The 19,305-nt window shown below is 37.2% G+C and overlaps 1 protein-coding gene across 3 annotated transcripts; it reads left to right on the top strand.

Moving 5' to 3' along the window:
- Positions 1 to 638: 638 nt before the first annotated feature.
- On the top strand, positions 639 to 17,890 carry RSRC2 (arginine/serine-rich coiled-coil 2). Of its 3 annotated transcripts, XM_004690805.2 has the most exons (11): positions 639 to 804; positions 5,470 to 5,626; positions 6,134 to 6,177; positions 6,984 to 7,061; positions 8,549 to 8,761; positions 9,218 to 9,421; positions 11,291 to 11,413; positions 13,742 to 13,821; positions 15,019 to 15,248; positions 16,002 to 16,091; positions 16,873 to 17,890. In XM_004690805.2, the coding sequence occupies exons 4-11, from the start codon at positions 7,054 to 7,056 to the stop codon at positions 17,050 to 17,052; spliced, it is 1,128 nt and encodes a 375-aa protein (XP_004690862.1). In that variant the 5' UTR covers positions 639 to 804; positions 5,470 to 5,626; positions 6,134 to 6,177; positions 6,984 to 7,053; the 3' UTR covers positions 17,053 to 17,890. The 3 variants fall into 3 exon arrangements, with proteins under 3 accessions (XP_004690862.1, XP_004690860.1, XP_004690859.1); XM_004690803.2 differs by lacking the exon at positions 6,984 to 7,061 and having other exon boundaries at positions 8,571 to 8,761; positions 16,873 to 17,853; XM_004690802.2 differs by lacking the exon at positions 6,984 to 7,061 and having other exon boundaries at positions 671 to 804; positions 8,571 to 8,761; positions 15,016 to 15,248; positions 16,873 to 17,831.
- Positions 17,891 to 19,305: the final 1,415 nt, after the last annotated feature.

Below are 19,305 nucleotides of genomic sequence, written 5' to 3'. Positions count from 1 at the left end.
CTTGCTGCAGAGGTAGATGGGGCTAAAGGAAGCCTCGACTTCCAAGAACGGATTCTGTTCTCAGTGCAAGGAAGAATACCAAGCAGGCGAGGGACAGGATGAAACCACTCTGGCCGATAGGCGAGAGGAGGAAGTGTCAGACTTCCGCCCATCAACGCTCGCGACCCCACACCCGATCAGCCGGTCGACTCCAGCCTCTTTCCCACCAGCGTCCAGGAAAAAACACCCAACCGGCAGAGGCCGCCGCTGCCGCTACGATCAGAACTCAACCCCAGTTTCTTAGAGCAGCGCAGCTCCCCCTCCTCACCTGCAAATGAAGAAAGAGGAACAAGGATGGCACCCTCCTTCTACACTCGCCAAACCGCCACTTCTGATCATAACATTCCACGCCAATTTAAATTGGCGGGAAAAGCACCAAGCCCAACCTCTTTAACGGTGGCCGGAGGAGGCCAAGATGGCTTTAGAAGCAACTAGGACTTCGCTCCGCCCTAAATTTCACCCATTTGATTCTCTAGACTACCAGTTCTAAAGTGTCTTCCTGACCACGCCCTCTTCCCTGGCGTTACACGCCTCTTCGGAAAAGCAACCAATCATCGTCTCTAATTGCGTTACTATAGAAACCCTTAATTACCACCCTCTTTCCTCCCAGCAAGCTGTGCGACGCGCCGGGCCTTATCCCCTTTGTGCCATCCGGGTCTGTTGTGCGAGTGTTTTAGTCTGTGGTGAAGCTTCGGGGCGGCCGGTACTGTTGAAAAACGGCGAGTGGAGGCGCCGCCTTAGCGGCCAGAACTCTGGACTATGGCGGTAGGTATCGAGTGTGTGTCTAAATCGGGGATGTTTTTCTACTCTCTCGAAAGAGGGTGAACGGCCCTCAAGGCTGTTGTCGGCGCGTTTGTGTGGACAAAATGGCGTCGCGGCCTTTTTCTGCGCCCGCCATCATGGCTGCCTGCTGTAGGGAGGGGGACTGAGGCGGTGTCGGTGTGGGTGGGGAGATGTCGGGAGTCTTTATTTCTAGAAGTTTTCTCCGCTCTTAGACTAATTTCCTTTCTTCCAGCTGAACTGTTTAGCTAACTTAATCTGTTAGCGATTTATATTAAACTTCTCTGTTTTGTGGATTTATGTTCGCGGTGGAGAAGGGGTGGGGGAGGAGGGAAAAGGGATCGGGGTCTTCTCTGAATGGTGTTGTTTCTAAAAGGCGTTGTTTGTGAAGGATATAATGAGAGAAGATGGCAGGTCTTCAAAGCATTTTTTTTTTCTGTAACACGCCAGGAGATGATTTTAGTGCAGAATTTCGACCGGTACCCCGCCCTTGTTTTATTTCTCGGTGAGGCGCCTGGAGGTGGTGTTGCTGAGGGGAGTAAAAACTGACTTAGGAGGTTTTGGAATTTCGGATTCTTGATGGATGCTTGGTTGCTAAGCGAGTCGTGATGTAATCATCTTGAAGAGTTTGAAAACAACAGCGAATCCTATCATTGACGATGTACCCCCGCCCCGACTAATTTTTTAACAAAAATTAGTTCCTAAATTCTCTTTCAAACAATAAGGCTGCCCATCCTGATGGATCCAATTATTGTGTGGTTGCTTCATTTTTACTTAAATCTTTTTGAAAGAAAAATAAGCATTTTGCATTTCCTCCACTGACTAAAAATTCAGATGTTTTGGAAAATAAATAGAACTAGTGAAATTTTTGTAGCTTACTCTTCCTAATGTGGTATCAGGAATTGATTACCCCCCCCCCCCCCATTGAATTTAGAAGTGGTTTTCAAGCAGTTAGCAGCTATTCGGTTTTTGTGCAACTCATCCCTTCAACGTTTTCCTTTTTAGTATTGTTTTGATCTCTTAATAAATATACATGGGAGGGTACTGTATTTGGGCTGAAACAAACATTTGTTTCTGCAGTACCTACTTCAATGAAAAGACAGTCCCCTACAGAAGTGACCTAGTATTAAATCCATTGTACCTTCTTTGTTCTGGAAAAAGGTTTGTATAATATGTTTTGAGTGTTAGGGTTTTTAAAAAGTTGCAAATTTTAAGAAACGAGCATAGTTTTGCTTTGTTATTTAAGCTCTATATGTACATCCCTACTAAAATGAAAGTTGAGAAAGTTCCATATTCTCTTGAAATTTTTTGATACCTTATCATTATACACTAAAAATTATCCTTATGGGAAATTTTGCTTGGATTAACTACCTATTATTCATAGATGCTTCGTGGTAGCTTGGTTTTTCAGATGAAATGACTATCCTGGATCAGGCTTGCCTTCCTTAAGCCAGAGGCTTCCTTTTATTTCAGGCTACTCTGACATTAAATAAACCATTAACAGACAAATATTTGACTAATGTTTAAACAACTAGTGTTGATTAAAGTTAGCTAAATTCTCGCTTTTCCATGGAAAGTTGTTTTCAATTCTAGTCATGATTTCTGTGAAAGTGACTATCTTGTCAGCGATTCAGGAATGTTGTATAGCAGAAATTTGGCGGAAAATGGCATTGGCTAAGAGAAATCGCAGTGCTTTCAGTTTTTGCAGTTGCTCGTGTTCAGATCAGTCTGAAGTAGTCCTTCTGAGTCAAGAAAAGTAATGTTATTTGTGAAGATCAGACCCTTAGTCGAGTGATATGTAGGCTCAATTATTAGTATTAGACATAGCAGAGCAATCTCGGAGACCTGACCTATTGTCCTAGGTGGGTTTAGTTATGTTCCTGGATCTCATTTGTAAAGTGAGGAAATTGAACTCGATTCTTTATTTACAGAACTGGGGTGCGGGCCAGAGGTGCAGGGGCTCTGAGAAGATTCACCAGAGACAGTGGGGAGCAAAATAGGCAATTTGAGGAAGTGAACTTCTTAGGGGAGCAGCAAGCTAGATAGGAGAAGTCTGCTGTGCCATGTGGATCACCTCTGGGTCAGGGATCTAACTTTCACTAAAGTGGCTGCAGCTAGCTGCCTCTTAATCTGTTGCTGCACAATTCTAAGGAATAAATACCTTTGGGCACTGAAAATATTGTAATTGCAGAAATCACCCAATATAAAGAAAACTGGACGAGCCATGTATGTTTGAGATGGGCCTCTTCAGTAATTAGTTGTATCATGCTACAGGCTTAATAGATACATTTCATTCCCAACTAAACTATAAAGTTTGCCTCTTTAATTTATCATTTTGTTCCTGGAAAATATTGGGCCCTATTTAAATAATTGTTGAAATTATTATCTCACATCATTTGTTATAGTATTTCTCCATTTACTTTTGTAAATGTATTTGTTTTCTGGACTGTTCTTCTATGGGAGAAAGAAATTCCCAATCATGTAATATAGTCCTCTTGCTGAATATGTGTGATGATTCCCTCTTTATCCAGTGCCACTTTCTTCTAATATTCTATGTCAGAAGTTAATAAAGTAGTGTAAATATTTTAGACTCTGTACTACAATACAAACAGCCTTTGCTTGCCTGATTTAATAGCCCCTTTATAAATTAAAAAACTTTCTTAGATCAAAGGTCATAGTTTGCCTAAAGAATCAAGTGATTTCCTGGTCACATAGGTTACCATCACACACCTTCATGCATTTGTAAATCTTTCCCTTTCCTTTATAATGACAGAAATTGTTTGGTTTACTTGGAGTTTTTTTCTATTACAAATCATTTTTCTTTTCATGCTATTGTAATTTAGATCACACAGCTCAGATCCATAAAAACATAAAAATTTATCATTTTGTTCCTGGAAAATATTGGGCCCATGGAAAGCAGATATTTGATTGAGGGCACAATGGTGGCACAGTGGGTTAAAGCACAGCACTATGAAGTTATTGCAGCCACTGAAGCACGAGTTTGATCCCCAGCCAGGGAGGTGACCCACATGGCATTGGCAGACTCTACTACCTGCCCGTTGCTCCCCTCAGAAATGTACTTAAGTACACCTATCTCTCTTTTCTGCTCCCTAGTCTGGTGAATCCTTTCACCTCCTGCATCTCTGGCCTGTACCACGGTTGTGAATACATAAATAAATCTTTTTAAAAATATATTTGATTGAAGCATGTGAAATTGCTTTTTCTAATGCACAAAGCAAGGCCTCTCTGGTGGCTTAACAGCCAGCTAGAGTGCCAGAGTTCAGTCCCTGACTTGGGACCTATATGATGCAGTGAACCTCCCCTGTCTTGTCTGCTTTGCTCCCCACTCTGTCTTTGGTGAATCCTATCTCCTCCCACACCTCTGGTCGACACTCCAATTGTTCTATGCAAAAATAAAATCTTTAAAAAAATAATAATAAAGTGCAAAACAGAAAATTAATGCTAAGACAGAAGGACTCATCTTTTTAAATAAATCATGCCTCTGGGAAAGTGTGTGTACACTTGGTTATTTTGATTATTTTTTAATTTTCACTTTGTAATAACTTACACACTGATTTAAAGCAGAAACTGCGTGATATTCCTATAGCCCAGAGCAAACTGGGGAGAGGCGAATCATATTTTGCAGTACCACTATGCCAAGGGTTAAAAAGGGTTAGTGAAATTAGATTGGGTTTAAGGTAAGTTAATTTTCTGTTTACTTCAGTGTTTAAGAAGATGTTTTGCATTGTTTAATAAGATTTTACAGTGTTGAACTTGATCAGGTTTAAATTCTTTTTAATGTAACTTGAAAATATTGGGGAAATCAGTTAGATGAGTTCATAGATCTAAAGTGAACTATATTTCCCTTCTATGTTTATTGGGGTATTTTGAAAGCTATATGAAAAATTGTTTTAAGGGCCTTCCCTGGTGGTGCAGTGGGTTAGAACACAGCACTGCAAAGCTAGCTGCAGCCATTTAAGTGTGAGTTCTGTTGTTGGCCCCAGAGTTGATCCACAAGGCACAGCAATTCTTTCCTGTTCCTGCTGCTTCCCCTGCCTGTTCTGTTCCCCACTCTGTCTCTGGTGAATTCTCTCAGTGTGCCTGCACCTAAGGCCTGTACCTCAGTTCTATATGCATAAATAAATAAACCTTAAAAAAAAAGAATTAGAGATGAGTTAGTCTGATTACATGTTAATTGTAATTACTTACATATCTTTGGTATTGGATTAATCATTTCAATTTATTCAGGCTGGGATCTTCCCTGGTGGCACAACAGGTGAAAAAGATCAGCTTTGTGAAGCTGTTCAAAGACACTTCACAAGTTTGATCCCCTGGCAGGAGGTGACCCACATGGTGTAGGTGTCCCACCCACTTCCCTCCTCAGCAGTCAATTTGCCTGTTTTCTTCCCCATTCTTTCTCTGGTAGGTCCCATCACCCACACCCCCCTGCACCTCTGGCCTGAGCCCGGGTTCCTGTATGCATAAATAAATAAATCTTAAAATATTCAGGCCTGCTTTTTCTGGTTTAGAAGTATATTTACTTGGTGATCAGCCATCCTGATTTATTGGGTTTATTATTATTATTTCGACTCTAACTAGAACTTGAAGACGTAAATTAAATACTATAATTGTTTTTCTTTAAACTTTTAGGCTAGTGATACAGAACGAGATGGACTAGCCCCAGAAAAGACATCCCCAGATAGAGATAAGAAAAAAGAGCAGTCAGATGTATCTGTTTCTCCTAGAACCTCAAAACATCATTATTCAAGATCCCGATCAAGGTCAAGAGAAAGAAAACGAAAGTCAGGTATGAATTGTTGGAAATGATAATTGCTACCAGCATTTGTTAAAAGCAGGTCAGTGTATATAAGACATACATTCAGTTTATTGATAAAATACTGGTATTATTTTCCATTTGAGAAGTTGATAACAAAAGACAGTGGTAAATTTTGGGAGAATTTTCAATTAGAAATATAAATGACCTGATGTAGAAATTTTATACTTTGTTTAGAGGTAAATAATGTAGGATTAAATTTGTTCAGTAATTTATGAACACTAAGATGTTTAAATTTAATTTTTTGAACATTGCAAAATAATATTTGAAAGATAGTTGGTGGTATCTTCTGAACTTAACCATCCTTACATATAAGTTAGATGAGCACTTTTAGAACATTTTACAAACTAATATCCTTATGACTATAATCTACCAAATATAATTAGACCTGTTTATTTTCTTTTGGGCTGTTATGTAAATATCATAGTTTGCGTTTGAGATGTGCCTTTGTTTATGGTGAATTTTTGTATGTGTTCTCAGATAATGAAGGAAGAAAACACAGGAGCCGGAGCAGAAGCAAAGAGGTAATTAGTACTTTGTAGTGAATAGGTACATTAAAATACTTTATAAAGTATCTGGTAGAAATGTTTGTGTGAATATGATACTGTAAAGGTAAGTACCAAAACTTGAATTTGAAAGGTTAATTGGGTTATAAAATAAGCATGATTTGGATTCATCTTTTTTTTCAAAGAAGATAGTTATTTATATGAAAAGTTCATTCAAAAACTATTAATATTATTATGTTGCAAAAATATTCACAATAGAGATTTCATATGAAGAGTATAATTGGTTTTTTTAGGCCTGTCACACAGAGCTTCCATTAATCTGAGGTCCCGGGTCTTCTTATTCCTGGTAACCGCTCAGGATTTTTAAACAGCAATCACTTTCAAGTAACAATACCCCTAGATATCGGTGGGCTACTTTTTCTTTATGGAAGATAGTTTAAATCTTCTTTTCATTAATAAAACTAGTTTGATTTCCCTAATAGTACTGTTGAATTTTGAAATAGAAATGTCAGTGAGGAAAGGTGGTGGCAAAAAAACAAACCCAAAAACTTGAGGGAAAAACACTGTATTGCAGAAAATTTAACTTGCTTTCCCCACCTGAGAAGACAAGGAATGAGCCGTCCAGGAAGAGCAGAAGTAGCAGCCAAAAAGGGAGAAGAGTCTTGTGGGGGCTGGGCAAGGGACTCCTAAAACTATTGTGGGCAGGGACTTCACCTCTTCCCCTAATGGAAGCTCTGTTAAAATTTTAATTTAGGAGAGTTTTTGTGAAAATGACTATTTTGTTTAGCTCACATGATAACATTTCTATAATAAATCATACTCAGCGTGCTAATGCGCGAAGAGACTGAACTGAAGACGCTGCAGACTCAGATAGCAAAATAATAAGCCTACTTCATGATAAGGTAACTATTAGTCATTCAAACTCCTATTTCCCTTAAGTATATCTTAAATCAGTTAAGGGTTTTAATGGCTTGGTTTTTTTTTTTTTTAAATAGTAATGTTTATGTTTGAAATAAACTCTTAAAACCTTTGAAAGTTTAAACACTTAAAAAGTATTTCCGGTTTACCACTACATGGCGAAATCAAGGACATTTCTTTTATAAGTGCATATTGTAGAGAACTGGCAATGAAACTAAAATCTAGCTGTGTTTCCAGGTCTCTGTTCTGCAGACTAATTCCATATTATGAGTCTTTTCAGATAGATCATCATGCATGTTCCCAAATGTTGGGCAAGTTTTTGATTTTAAGAAAAGTTAATCGAGTGGAAAGAAATAATAAGCCATTTGGGGAAGCATTAGATATATGTCTTATCCTGGTGAGAAAGCCTGGGCATCAGAAGAACATGGAATGTGGGTTCAACTCTGCTACTGTGTAGGTCTGTGACTGAGGTGCTAGTTTAGTTATACATAAACAAGGGGATTGAACTTAAAGGTCGTTTCCTTCCAGCTTTAAAATTGTGATTCTGAAATGTCCAGGATTTTAAGCTTTTACCACAAGATGAATTTGGCAGATACTAACTTAGGGAAATCTAACGTTTAATGCTTCAAATTTGGTATGTGAAAGAATAGAGACTTGATCATACAGTTAATTTTAGCTGAGTCTCTGCATATATTGTGAAATGGAAACCTCGGTTTTTATCCTTTCAGAATATGGGGGAAGTATGTACTGTATAGTGATAATAGAAATTATATCTAGTTTGATTTCATAAAAATTTAAAACAGATACAGTTGCCATTTTCTACCATAGGTAGGAATATGAAATGTAATGGACCTCCTAATACTGTGATTGTAGGATGAAAACTTGATGGCCTTACAGTTTAAACATTGGGGGGAGCAAAGTCAGGAGCCATCTTTTAGAAATACATGGCACTTTAGTTATAAAAAAGACACTTCAACTCGGATTGAAGTAGTTTGAAGTTGCAGAAAATATTATTTGGAGCTACCTGATTTGAAATGCATTTTCTAGTGCATTTATTTGTGCCTTTGTCTATGTTCATTATTAAGGTTTTAAACATAGTATTACATACTCTCAGTTTCTGATTATACTGGTTTGTTTCTCTATAAAGGTTTGTTGAAAGAATTTGAAGATTTTGTATACATTCTTATTTTAGGAAAAAAAGCAGGGTTTCCTCTTTTTCTGACATGGTTATTCAGTATTTCAACATTGAAAATCATTGTTTGAATTGTGGTATTAAATATTTGGGGGTGGGTACTACTTGGGGGGATTTATAAAGGAAAAATAAAATTAGTAATAGACATTTGCAACATTTGGGTGACGTGAAATAGATCATTATTTGCTGCACACTCCTAAGGTTACTAATGTTGCATCACAACATTTTTGTCTACTGTTACCCATACTAACTCTTTTTGTTGCACTATTTTCCTGAAAGAACCAACTTCTTCTTAAAACAGGCAAGAAGACATGAGTCCAAAGATAAATCCTCTAAGAAACACAAGTCTGAGGAACATAATGACAAAGAACATTCTTCTGACAAAGGAAGAGAGCGGCTGAATTCATCTGAAAATGGTGAGGACAGGCACAAACGCAAAGAAAGGAAGTCTTCAAGAGGCAGAAGTCATTCAAGATCTAGGTCTCGTGAAAGGTAAGTAGCATTTGTGTTTATAAGAATGCCTTTAATGGGTTGACAGAAAGCCTAAATTACATAAAGTATTAACTATAAATGCTCATAAAATCCTAGAAAATTGATAATTTTTACTTAGTTAAACCATGACTTTGCCTGCTAGTGTTCATTAGCAGCTGGAGTTTTTTGGATTTTTATTTTCTGGTGAAGGCAAATTTTTTTATATATATATATATCTCACTATGCACATATAGTGATAGATTGGGAGATAAAGGATTATTATGAGTAGCATACTCAATTAACAAAGCTCTTGATTTATGTCTTGTAGTGAAGAAAATGTTAAGTGTTTACATAGGTAGTTCTTATACAATGCTTACATAGAATTTTTGCTGTTAAATTCCAGATGTCTAAGTCCAGGCATTAAATTCATAATGTCTTCAGTAAAGACAACTACAAATTTGTGTGCTGTAATTTCAGACGTCATCGTAGTAGAAGCAGGGAGAGGAAGAAGTCTCGGTCTAGGAGTAGGGAGCGGAAGAAGTCAAGATCCAGAAGCAGAGAGAGGAAGAAATCACGATCCAGAAGCAGGGAAAGAAAACGAAGGATTCGATCTCGTTCCCGTTCAAGGTCAAGACACAGACATAGAAGTAGAAGCCGAAGTAGGACTCGGAGTAGAAGTCGGTATGTGTTCAAGTTAAATGAAAGCAAACAGGCTGCACATGGTCTATTTAGCTTTGTCAACCTAAGAGTATTGAATTAATGAATCAGAAATTTACTTGTAGATTGTGATAAAACTACTTTAAGCACACCCTGAGCAAGTAAAGAATAAACCTAAATATTTGCATAGCACTGTGAAATGCAGGCTTTACTACCACCATTAAAATTGGTTGTATTGGGGCCCAAAGGGGTTAAAGTGCAGCTTTATGAAGCTGTCCACAGCCACTGTAGCACAAGTTTCGATACCTAGCCAGGGAGCTGACCCACATGGCTCAGACAGACCTCTCCTATCTCCCCTGCTGCTCTTCTTAGCAGTGTATTTTAGTAGACCTGGCTCTGGTGCATCCTTTGTCCACACCTCTGGCCTATATCCCAGTTCTTGTATGCATAAATAAATCTTTAAAAAAATATTTTAGTAAAATTGGTTGTTTTAAACGTTGATCTCACTTTATTTTATAATCATAATAGTGCTTGCTGGCCACCACATTGTATATATTTTGCCACAACTTTTTTGTGTTAGCAAGCTAGGTTCTTTAGGTTTAGAGAAGTAAAATAGCTTGCCCAACAAACTTAAAACCATAGTTGGTAAAACCAGGACTGGATCCAAATGTATCTGAATATAAAGTCTTTATATTTATTGCATTTATTGTACTCTTTTTTGCAATCTCAGATAGTCAGGCAGATGAGCTTCATTCCAACCTCTCTCGACTGGGAAGGAGCTATAACTTTTTGCAATAGTAGTACAGTAAAGAACACTTTGTAAATATTCAGAGAACCCATTCACTACTGCTGTAAGATAGTTAATAACTTTGTTTTCACAAACATTGATAACAAGGTTATGGAAACATTCATTTTGTTAGTTGATTATTTAAGCCAACCCATGTTAACGACTAAAATGTGGATAAAGATGGGCATAGACTTAATTGTAATAGCTTAGTTTATTTAAACTATTGGGTCACTTGAGCAGTTCTTAATTAATGCTTTTAATTTGTAGTAAAGTTGAATTTACATTCATAACCTAAATGATTATTTCATCATTAATCGCCATTCTTTCATTACTGTTTGAGACAATTCACATCATTTCTAGTTTGAACATTGATACTTTTATTCTAAACCAAAGCTTGTCGTTTTACCTTTCACTTTTTTAATTCTTTTGTTTTCGTGATTCATACTTGTATTTTTAAACGTTACAGATTTGTAGGTTTAAATACTAGGAACACTTCATGTATTGATCCCACTACTAGGAATTTATCCTACATATTGATCTACCCAGTATAAAATAATGGTATGAGATAAGTCTGGGGCCATTGGGTTTAAGACCACAAGATCCGAAACAGCATAAATGTCTGCCTTTAAAGGATGATTAAATAAACACTTAACTGAAAAATTGGCCACATATACAAAGAACTTATGGGAACCTATGGAAGATGTGGCAGACGTGAAAAGGGGACTCAATATATTTCCTGTACTGTTTTGGTTTTGTTGAACTGTGTAAATGTAATTGTTATTTGGGTCCTCCCTTGGTGGTGCAGCGGGTTAAAGCACAGCACTAAGAAGCTAAAGCCATTTCAGCATGAGTTCAATCCCCTTCCCCAGAGGTGATCCACATGGCGCCACAGACCTCTCCTGACCCGCCCACTGCTCCCCTCAGAAGTGTACTTCATCAGTTGGCCTGTTCTGCTCCCCACTTTGTCTTTGGTGAATCCTCTCACTGCCCCTACACCTCTGGCCTGCACCCCAGTTCTGTATGAATAAATAAACCTTTTTAAAAAATGTAATTATTCAACAATGTTACTTTGGCAATACTGATGTGTAAAATATTATATATTACAGAGATAGAAAGAAGAGAATTGAAAAACCAAGAAGATTTAGCAGAAGTTTAAGCCGAACTCCTAGTCCACCTCCTTTCAGAGGCAGAAACACAGCAATGGATGCACAAGAAGCTTTAGCTAGGAGGTGTGTGTATTTTTTGTTTCAGTGTTCCCTTTCTATGGGAAATGTGTGCCTTTTAAAAAAAATCTTAACTCTGATTTAACTATGTTAACTTGCTGTTTAAATTGCTTTGTCTTTTTGTTCTTCCTCAAGATAACTGTCAGAAACATTAAGTAGAATTCTAATTGTTTTCTTATTTTGAAGTGGCAAATAATATCTCTTAAAGGCCAGTTTATTTGATCTTGCAAATTTTCTGCTGGTAGCAAAGGAAAATCTTGTTTTTTAGTTCTCTAATAAAAGTTACTGAGTTAGGTGATTGTGGGACCTCACACAGCACGACTGATCGGACTGAAATCTGCAAAACTATTGAAAAGAACTGCCTCAAGTAGAGAGTCATGAATTAAAGTAAATCTAAATGATTGCAGGTTTTTCCATATACTGAAATTATACTCTTGAATTTTTCTTTATGAAATTGAGTTTGTATTTTTTTTATTGCAAAAATACAGTTATCACAATGTAACCTGATGGGCTGCTGCCCTGTGAACCCAGCCTGGCAGAAACTCCAGCTGAACAGCAGCAGCAGCAAAGGTGTGAGCTCACCCCTTCCTCATTCCATTCACCTTAGTGAATGGTGTTGACTCCAAACCTGCACTGGCCATTTTAATGCAACCAGTAGAAGAGTAGCCAATCATTTTATTTCTGAAACTAAAATGAACAGAATTAGGAAGTAATTAACTACAGTATCTTAATTGTTAACTCTCGATAGGTACTTTTTTAAAGCTTTAAAAGTGTATTACACAGTTTGTATGTTTATTGTGTTTATAATTTTTCAAATTAAAGTTGAAGCTATTATTAGTATCTCTTGATTTAAAAAGTTTTACTTAATGATTTTCAGATGACAAGTTTATATGAAATGCTCTTAATTTCAGAATACCAGATTACTCCTTGGCTACCTTGAAATTTGAAAGGGGAGGTCTTTTGTTAATAAGAAACTACAGTATGTAGAACATTTTTTATGTTTATTGAAGTGTGAGCAGAACTTTAAAATTACTTTGGAAATATTTTTCATATCTGTTAGCCTACATTTTAATGTACCCTTATATCAAAAAATTTTATTTCAAAGAACAAATTCTTTTTGTGTGTGTTTCTTGCCTGTGTACGTAATGAAATTGTACTCATTTTATTTAAATTTCAGCAATTTTAAAGCAAATATCAGTTTACTACCACTGTATTTTGCATAGTGTCTGCCCAAAAAACCCTTTCCCTAATCCAAGCTTCTTTAGAACAACATTAAGGGCCCACTCTGGTGCAACGGGTAAGGACGCAGCACTGCAAGCTAGCCGCAGCCACTTCTGTGCGAGTTTGATTCCTGGTCCTGGAGGTGACCCACGTGGCATGGCAGACCTTTCCTGACCTGCCCGCTGCTCCCCTCAGCAGTGTACTTCGTCGAATTGCCTGTTCTGCTCCCCACTCTGTCTCTGGTGAATCTTCTCACCGCCCCTGCACAAAAACAAAAAAGAACACCATTAAAGGAGGAATGGTGCGGTGATTGGTAGATCAAGTAAATCTTATGAAAGAGGGCCTTCTTTCCTTCTTTTTTCAGGAATTCAATGTGGAGATGATATTGCTTATTATTTGCTACATAGGAAATACATACTGACCTGACAGCACATTGCATATTTACATTAGTAAAATATTTGAGCCAATGAGTCATGAGTGAATTTATTGTGAACTAGAATTTGGTTTTTGTTTTGGGATACAATTGTTTCTCGTAATTTCCAGGTATAACGGTTTTCTTCTCATTTTATTAGATGTTAAAGAAGGGCAGTGTTAGGGCTTGCTTACTTTTTAACTTGGCATTAACTTGAAGACTAATAAAATCCTTTACAGAAATTTTCTGCATTTTCACCCAAAAAGTATTTAGGTATTACTGTATATACACCGTTTACTGCCTAACAATCCCTAAAGTTTATTTAACTTTTAATAAGTTATTTGTAATATTTAATGTTGTCCTTACTCTTGGGTAGCCAGCTGTTACTAAAGATTTGATAATTTTTATTTTTTAATCATTCTCTATGGACTCTTAAATACTGTTCCAGCCTTTGACCAGCCATTGAATGTACAAATGCTTATAATCAGTGTTGGGATATTATTTAATTGATAACATCTTAAGAATAATTACTTTCCCCCCTCATACAGAGACCAGTTTGGGGAGGGTACTAAACATGAACTTAATTTAAAATTCTAAATGTTTTATGTCTATACATATATACATGTAGAAAAATGCAAAGATACATACTGATTTTTATTTTGCTACTTTTAAATATTAAGTGTCTGAATTGTATTTGACAGGTTGGAGAGGGCAAAGAAATTACAAGAACAGCGAGAAAAGGAGATGGTTGAAAAACAAAAACAACAAGAAATGGCTGCAGGTAATTTGTTTCTTGATTATGGCATTTTTTTGAAAATTGGCAGAGCACAGGAAAGTAATAAAAATACCTACGAGATGTGGTCTACAACCCCTCAATTGTACGTCTTATTTTTTAGATAAACTTTTCCATCATAAATCTTTATCCTTCTGTTGATATAGATATTTTGGCAATATTTTTCATGTAGAATTTCAGCCATCACTGCATATGCCTCTTTATTATGGTTTTGCATGTAAATTTATTAAAGATGATGAAGTAGAATATGTTTATGAATTATGTCTTAATGTTTAAAAAATTAAATATCCCAATTTGGATAATTGACAATGATAAGAATTTACTGTTACATTATATGTAGTGTAATTAAATAGGTTAAGAATTTTTTTTTTAAAAGATTTACTTATTTGTGCATACAGAACTGGGGTACAGGCCAGAGGTGCAGGGGCGGTGAGAGGATTCACCAGAGACAGAGTGGGGAGCAGAACAGGCTGACTGATGAAGTACACTGCAGAGGGGAGCAGCGGGCGGGTCAGGAGAGGTCTGCAGTGCCATGTGGATTACCTCTGGGGCAGATGGGGATCGAACTCATGCGGAGGTGGCTTTAGCTTCTCAGTGCAGTGCTTTAACCCTTTGTGCCACCAGGGAGGGCCCCAAGTTAAGAATTTTTAAAGCTTATCTCTGTACTAACAAATCATTCACTAGAATAGATTTTTAGTTTACGGAAGATTGACTCAATTCCTGACTCAACCACTAAAGTGGAAACATCAGGTGCTTAGAGTGTTAAATGTGCATAATACCTGTACATTGTTTCAACTATTTGTTGTATATTTCAAGTGTAGTGCCTGTAACTCCATAAGCTACAAAGAACCATGTAAATACAAATTAAATATAAATTTTCTGTTTAGCCTCAGGTACCATAGTTCACTTCTGTTGAAATCACATGCCTTTATATTATTTACAAATTCTCTTCATCTTTAGAGAAGTAAATGAAGCTGTGGTGTAAGAGATCATATACTTCAGAAATGTGTTGATAGATGAATAAATTTAATAACTGCTGAAACATTACTGTTTTATTCATTGTCATTCCACTATATTTAGTGAAAAGGTCCTGCCTTTTTGCATATTACTAGCTCATGTATAAGTAATTCATTACTGTAAGTCAGGTTTGTTTAGTCTTAAAAATCATGGTCATCTTTTCAGCAGCTGCAGCTTCTGGAGGTTCTGTTCTCAATGTTGCTGCTCTGTTAGCATCAGGAACACAAGTAACGCCTCAGATAGCCATGGCCGCTCAGATGGCAGCCCTGCAAGCTAAAGCTTTGGCAGAGACCGGAATAGCTGTACCAAGCTACTATAACCCGGCAGCTGTGAATCCAATGAAATTTGCTGAGCAAGAGAAAAAAAGGAAAATGCTTTGGCAAGGCAAGAAAGAAGGGGTAAGTAAGTTCCTTCATTTGCCACATTCTGCCGTTTATCCCCAATTAGCAGTTACTTTTTTTGAAATTTGGATTACAAAAGATTAGTTTGTATAATTATAAACTCCACTGAGTAAGTTTTTTATTTAAGCTTTATCATAGAGAGATTTATTTATTTTTATAAATATTTTATTTATTTATTTATTAAAGATTTATTTATTTGTGCATACAGAACTGGGGTACAGGCCAGAGGCTCAGGGACGGTGAGAGGCTTCACCAGAGACAGAGTAGGGAGCAGAACAGGCAGATGGACGAAGTACACTGCTGAGGGGAGCAGCGGGCGGGTCAGGAGAGGTCTGCCACGCCATGTGGTCACCTCCGGGGCAGGCGGGAATCGAACTCATGCGGAAGTGGCTTTAGATGCTCAGTGCTGTGCTTTAACCCGCTGCGCCACCAGGGAGAGCCCCGAGATTTATTTATTTTTAACAGACTTATTTATGTATTCATACAGAACTGGGGCACAGGCCAGAGGTGCAGGGGTGGTGAGAGGATTCACCATAGACATTGCTGAGGGGAGCAGCAGGCGAGGCAGGAGAGGTGTGCCGTACCATGTGGATCACCTCTGGACGGGAGGACCGACCTCGCACTGAAGTGGCTGCAGCTCGCTTGCAGTGCTGTGCTTTGTTTAATCAGGGAGGGCCCTATAGAGAGAGTTAATATTCTAATAGAGATAATTCAGCTTTATATATTCTAAAATTTTACTATTCCTAACAGGACAAATCCCAGTCTGCTGAAATATGGGAAAAATTGAATTTTGGAAACAAGGACCAAAATGTCAAATTTAGGAAGCTAATGGGTATTAAGGTGAGCTATGTGCTTTGTAGTAACATTATTTAATATTTTCAGGTTAACAGTTTCAACTTAGTAATTTCAGTGATATCATCTTTTTTAGGTACTTTCTGGTGTTTTTAAATGTTCTTAAGATAGATTTCCCAATTAACTAGATCAATATATTGTCAACTACTTGACAGTATAAATTGTTTGCCTTAAGTTAACACATTTGTCTGTTGACTTCTACGGGGTATAACAGAAGGTATACCTTGTTTGAGTTCATAAACTTGTCTAGTAAATAAAAGGGGGAAATTGCATAAAAGAATTCTAAGCTTACTAATTCCATATTTTGGTGTGATAGGACCTTCTAAAAGTTCATTATTCTTGGAGCATGCCAGAGCCTTTGCATTTGCTGTTAGGTTAGCCCTCTTTACACTTATCCTTCACCTCCCTGCTTGATACTTTTCCTATGGCTGGTCTCTTTACACGTCACTTTTTTAGCCTTTTCTCACCCATGTTTTTTAAAATAGTAAATACTCCCCATCTTGTTTTCTACTTCATTTTTATTCATGGCATTCTACAAGTTCTTTTTGTTACCCACTAAAATAAAGTTGATTCTTGAAAACTTCCTGCTTTAACCCCGTATCTAGAAAGAATATTTCCTTATACTCACGGGTGATTAAGCGAATGAATGGAGAAAACAAAGTTAAGTGAGGTCAAATTTATATTCTAAAGATAGGACTAGTACAGTGAAGTGAAAAAAGCAATTTTTATTTTACCTGAATTCATCTTAATTTTATATTTTATGTTTTAGAGTGAAGATGAAGCTGGATGTAGCTCAGTTGATGAAGAAAGTTATAAGACTTTGAAACAACAGGAAGAAGTATTTAGAAATCTGGATGCCCAGTATGAAATGGCAAGATCGCAGACCCACACGCAGAGGGGGATGGGGTTAGGGTTTACATCATCAATGCGAGGAATGGACGCAGTTTGAAAAAGAATACTTGCTGATTGGGACTTTATAGACTTCTGATTCTGATGGCAGGTCCTTGTTCACCAAACAGCTAGCATTCTAGCTTGCATGGGTGTTGCATTGACTTTAATTTATTGAAAAACGATTTTTTTTGTAAATATCAGATCAGTGATACTGGTGTTAGTGTTGTAATCAGGTTAAACCCACTTCCATTAAACTTGACAGGACTATAGAAGGACAATATTTTTTAGTTCATGAATTCTACTTTTCAAATATATAAAAGCTACAGGTGGGATAAAATATCATACATGGATTTTTTGTGTCCGCTGTCTTGTGTACTTTTGTACTTAACCTTGTACAGTTATTTTCATCTCTTGAAACATGAAAGAAATGTTATGTAGATGTTCTTTTAGAAGATCTGGCCATTTGGTACATAATCCAGCACAGAGGTGCTGGGTGGTTGATGATAATAAAAATGGTTTTCTCAAAACTGGTGTTAATTTAAGTTACCTGGAATTCTTGATTAAATCTGTTTTATTTCTGTAGCATTTTGCAATTGCTATTAGAAAACACTGGCCTAGAATTTTTTTTTTTTAGGAACAATAAACTTTGCTACAAAGACAATAATACCATGGTGAGCAAAAATGTAAAAATGAGATGGGAGGAATAAACAAAGTTATTAAGTAATACTGTTTTCCTACTATTATAAGGGACAGAATTGGTGTACAGTATTTGTTAAATATTCCTTGTTATTCAGGAAACAGATTAATACATTAAAGGGATGTAAGCACTTTTATTTTAATAAAGTGCCTTAAATAACAAGTTCTTTGTATGCCCTTTGGTCATTGTCCCTGTGAAATACTGTAACATTATATTGAAATATTGTAACACTATATTGTTCAAGCTTGAGAAAACCTGTGTCAATAAATAGAAGAGGGTATGAATTTGGTGGGGGGAATGGGATTATAAAAGTTTTTTTTTTTTTTTAAGGTTTTATATTTACGCATACAAGAACTGGGATACAGGCCAGAGGTGCTGGGGTGAGAAAATTAACCAGAGACGGGAACCAGAACAAGAGGATTGACTGAAATACATTGCTGAGGAGAGAAGCAGGTAGAACAGGAGAGGTTTACCACACCATATAGGGCCACTTAACCTGGCAGGGGACAGAGCTCATGCTTTAGTGTCAGCAAGATGGCCCCATAGGACCAAGGAGGTCCCTAGAAGTTGCAGTTCTTTTCTTTCATTACAGCATAGTAATAATTCTCGCTTGAAAAAACCTTTGGAACATGTCTTGACAGTGTAGCAGGGCAAGAGGGGACCCAGCTTAGAGGGCTAAAACTTACATCTTTGTTTTTTAAACTGGTTATTAAGTCATCAACTTGCTTGTTAGCATGCTTTATGAGAAATGAAAAATACATTGAAGACTTAAATGTATTTGACAATGCAAGTGTTTCTCAAGACAGTATGGTAATTTTGTAGAGAAATGATACCATGCTTTAGTGACAAAGTCAAATTTTCTGGGGAAATGACTGGTTTTTCATGATCACAATCTACACTGTAGGCCTATTTTATAAAACCAGTTGCATTTATTTTCAAGGGCTTGTATGGATATGAAAGCACACATTAGGTATTTCTTACCTATGTCTCAACTTTCAGGACCTGACCATACCCAAATGAGGTAATGCATGTCACACTTTTCTAAAGTATTAGTGTAACTAGAAATAATTTTTTTTTAGAGCAGGGGTACAGGCCAGAGTTGCAGAGGGCAGTGAGAGAATTTACCCAGAGAGACAGTGGGAAGCAGAACAGGCATCAATAAAGTACACTGCTGTGGGGAGCAATGGGAGAGACAGGAAAAGTGCAATGTCACATGGGTTACCTCCCTGGCCAGGGTATTGAACTCTTGCTGAAGCTGCTGTGGTTTAGGTTAGTGTTGCACTTTAACCTGTTGCACTACCAGGGAGGGCCCAGAGAAATTTTGTATCCGGTTCTTGTATGCATCAACATCTTAGAAAGAAAATCAGTAGCCAGGTTTAACCATGAGATTGTGACATAGTATATCCTTTTGACATATCCTTTAACATGTATCCCTTTGGAATTGCATTTTTTTCAAAGTTGAGCTGGGTTGTTAGGCCAAGCGGTGTGAAGGTGCGAGAGAATTCACCAGAGATGGGAGCAGAATGGGCAGGTTGAATGAAATACTGTAGAGGTGTGAGAGAATTCACCAGAGATGGGAACAGAATGGGCAGATTGAATGAAATTCACTGCTGA

The sequence above is a fragment of the Condylura cristata genome, unplaced genomic scaffold (assembly GCF_000260355.1).
Source record: "Condylura cristata isolate star-nosed mole 26May11 unplaced genomic scaffold, ConCri1.0 scaffold00029, whole genome shotgun sequence".
In the NCBI taxonomy this organism is placed as follows: Eukaryota; Metazoa; Chordata; class Mammalia; order Eulipotyphla; family Talpidae; genus Condylura; species Condylura cristata.
The sequence above is the reverse complement of the archived record's forward strand: the minus strand, read 5'-3'. Positions and strand labels throughout refer to the sequence as shown.

Excerpts from the sequence above, each read along its gene's own strand:
- RSRC2 (XM_004690802.2), top strand. Across the intron at positions 8,762-9,217 it reads AGATCTAGGTCTCGTGAAAG|ACGTCATCGTAGTAGAAGCA; the intron begins GTAAGTAGCATT and ends CTGTAATTTCAG. Across the intron at positions 11,414-13,741 it reads CAAGAAGCTTTAGCTAGGAG|GTTGGAGAGGGCAAAGAAAT; the intron begins GTGTGTGTATTT and ends TGTATTTGACAG.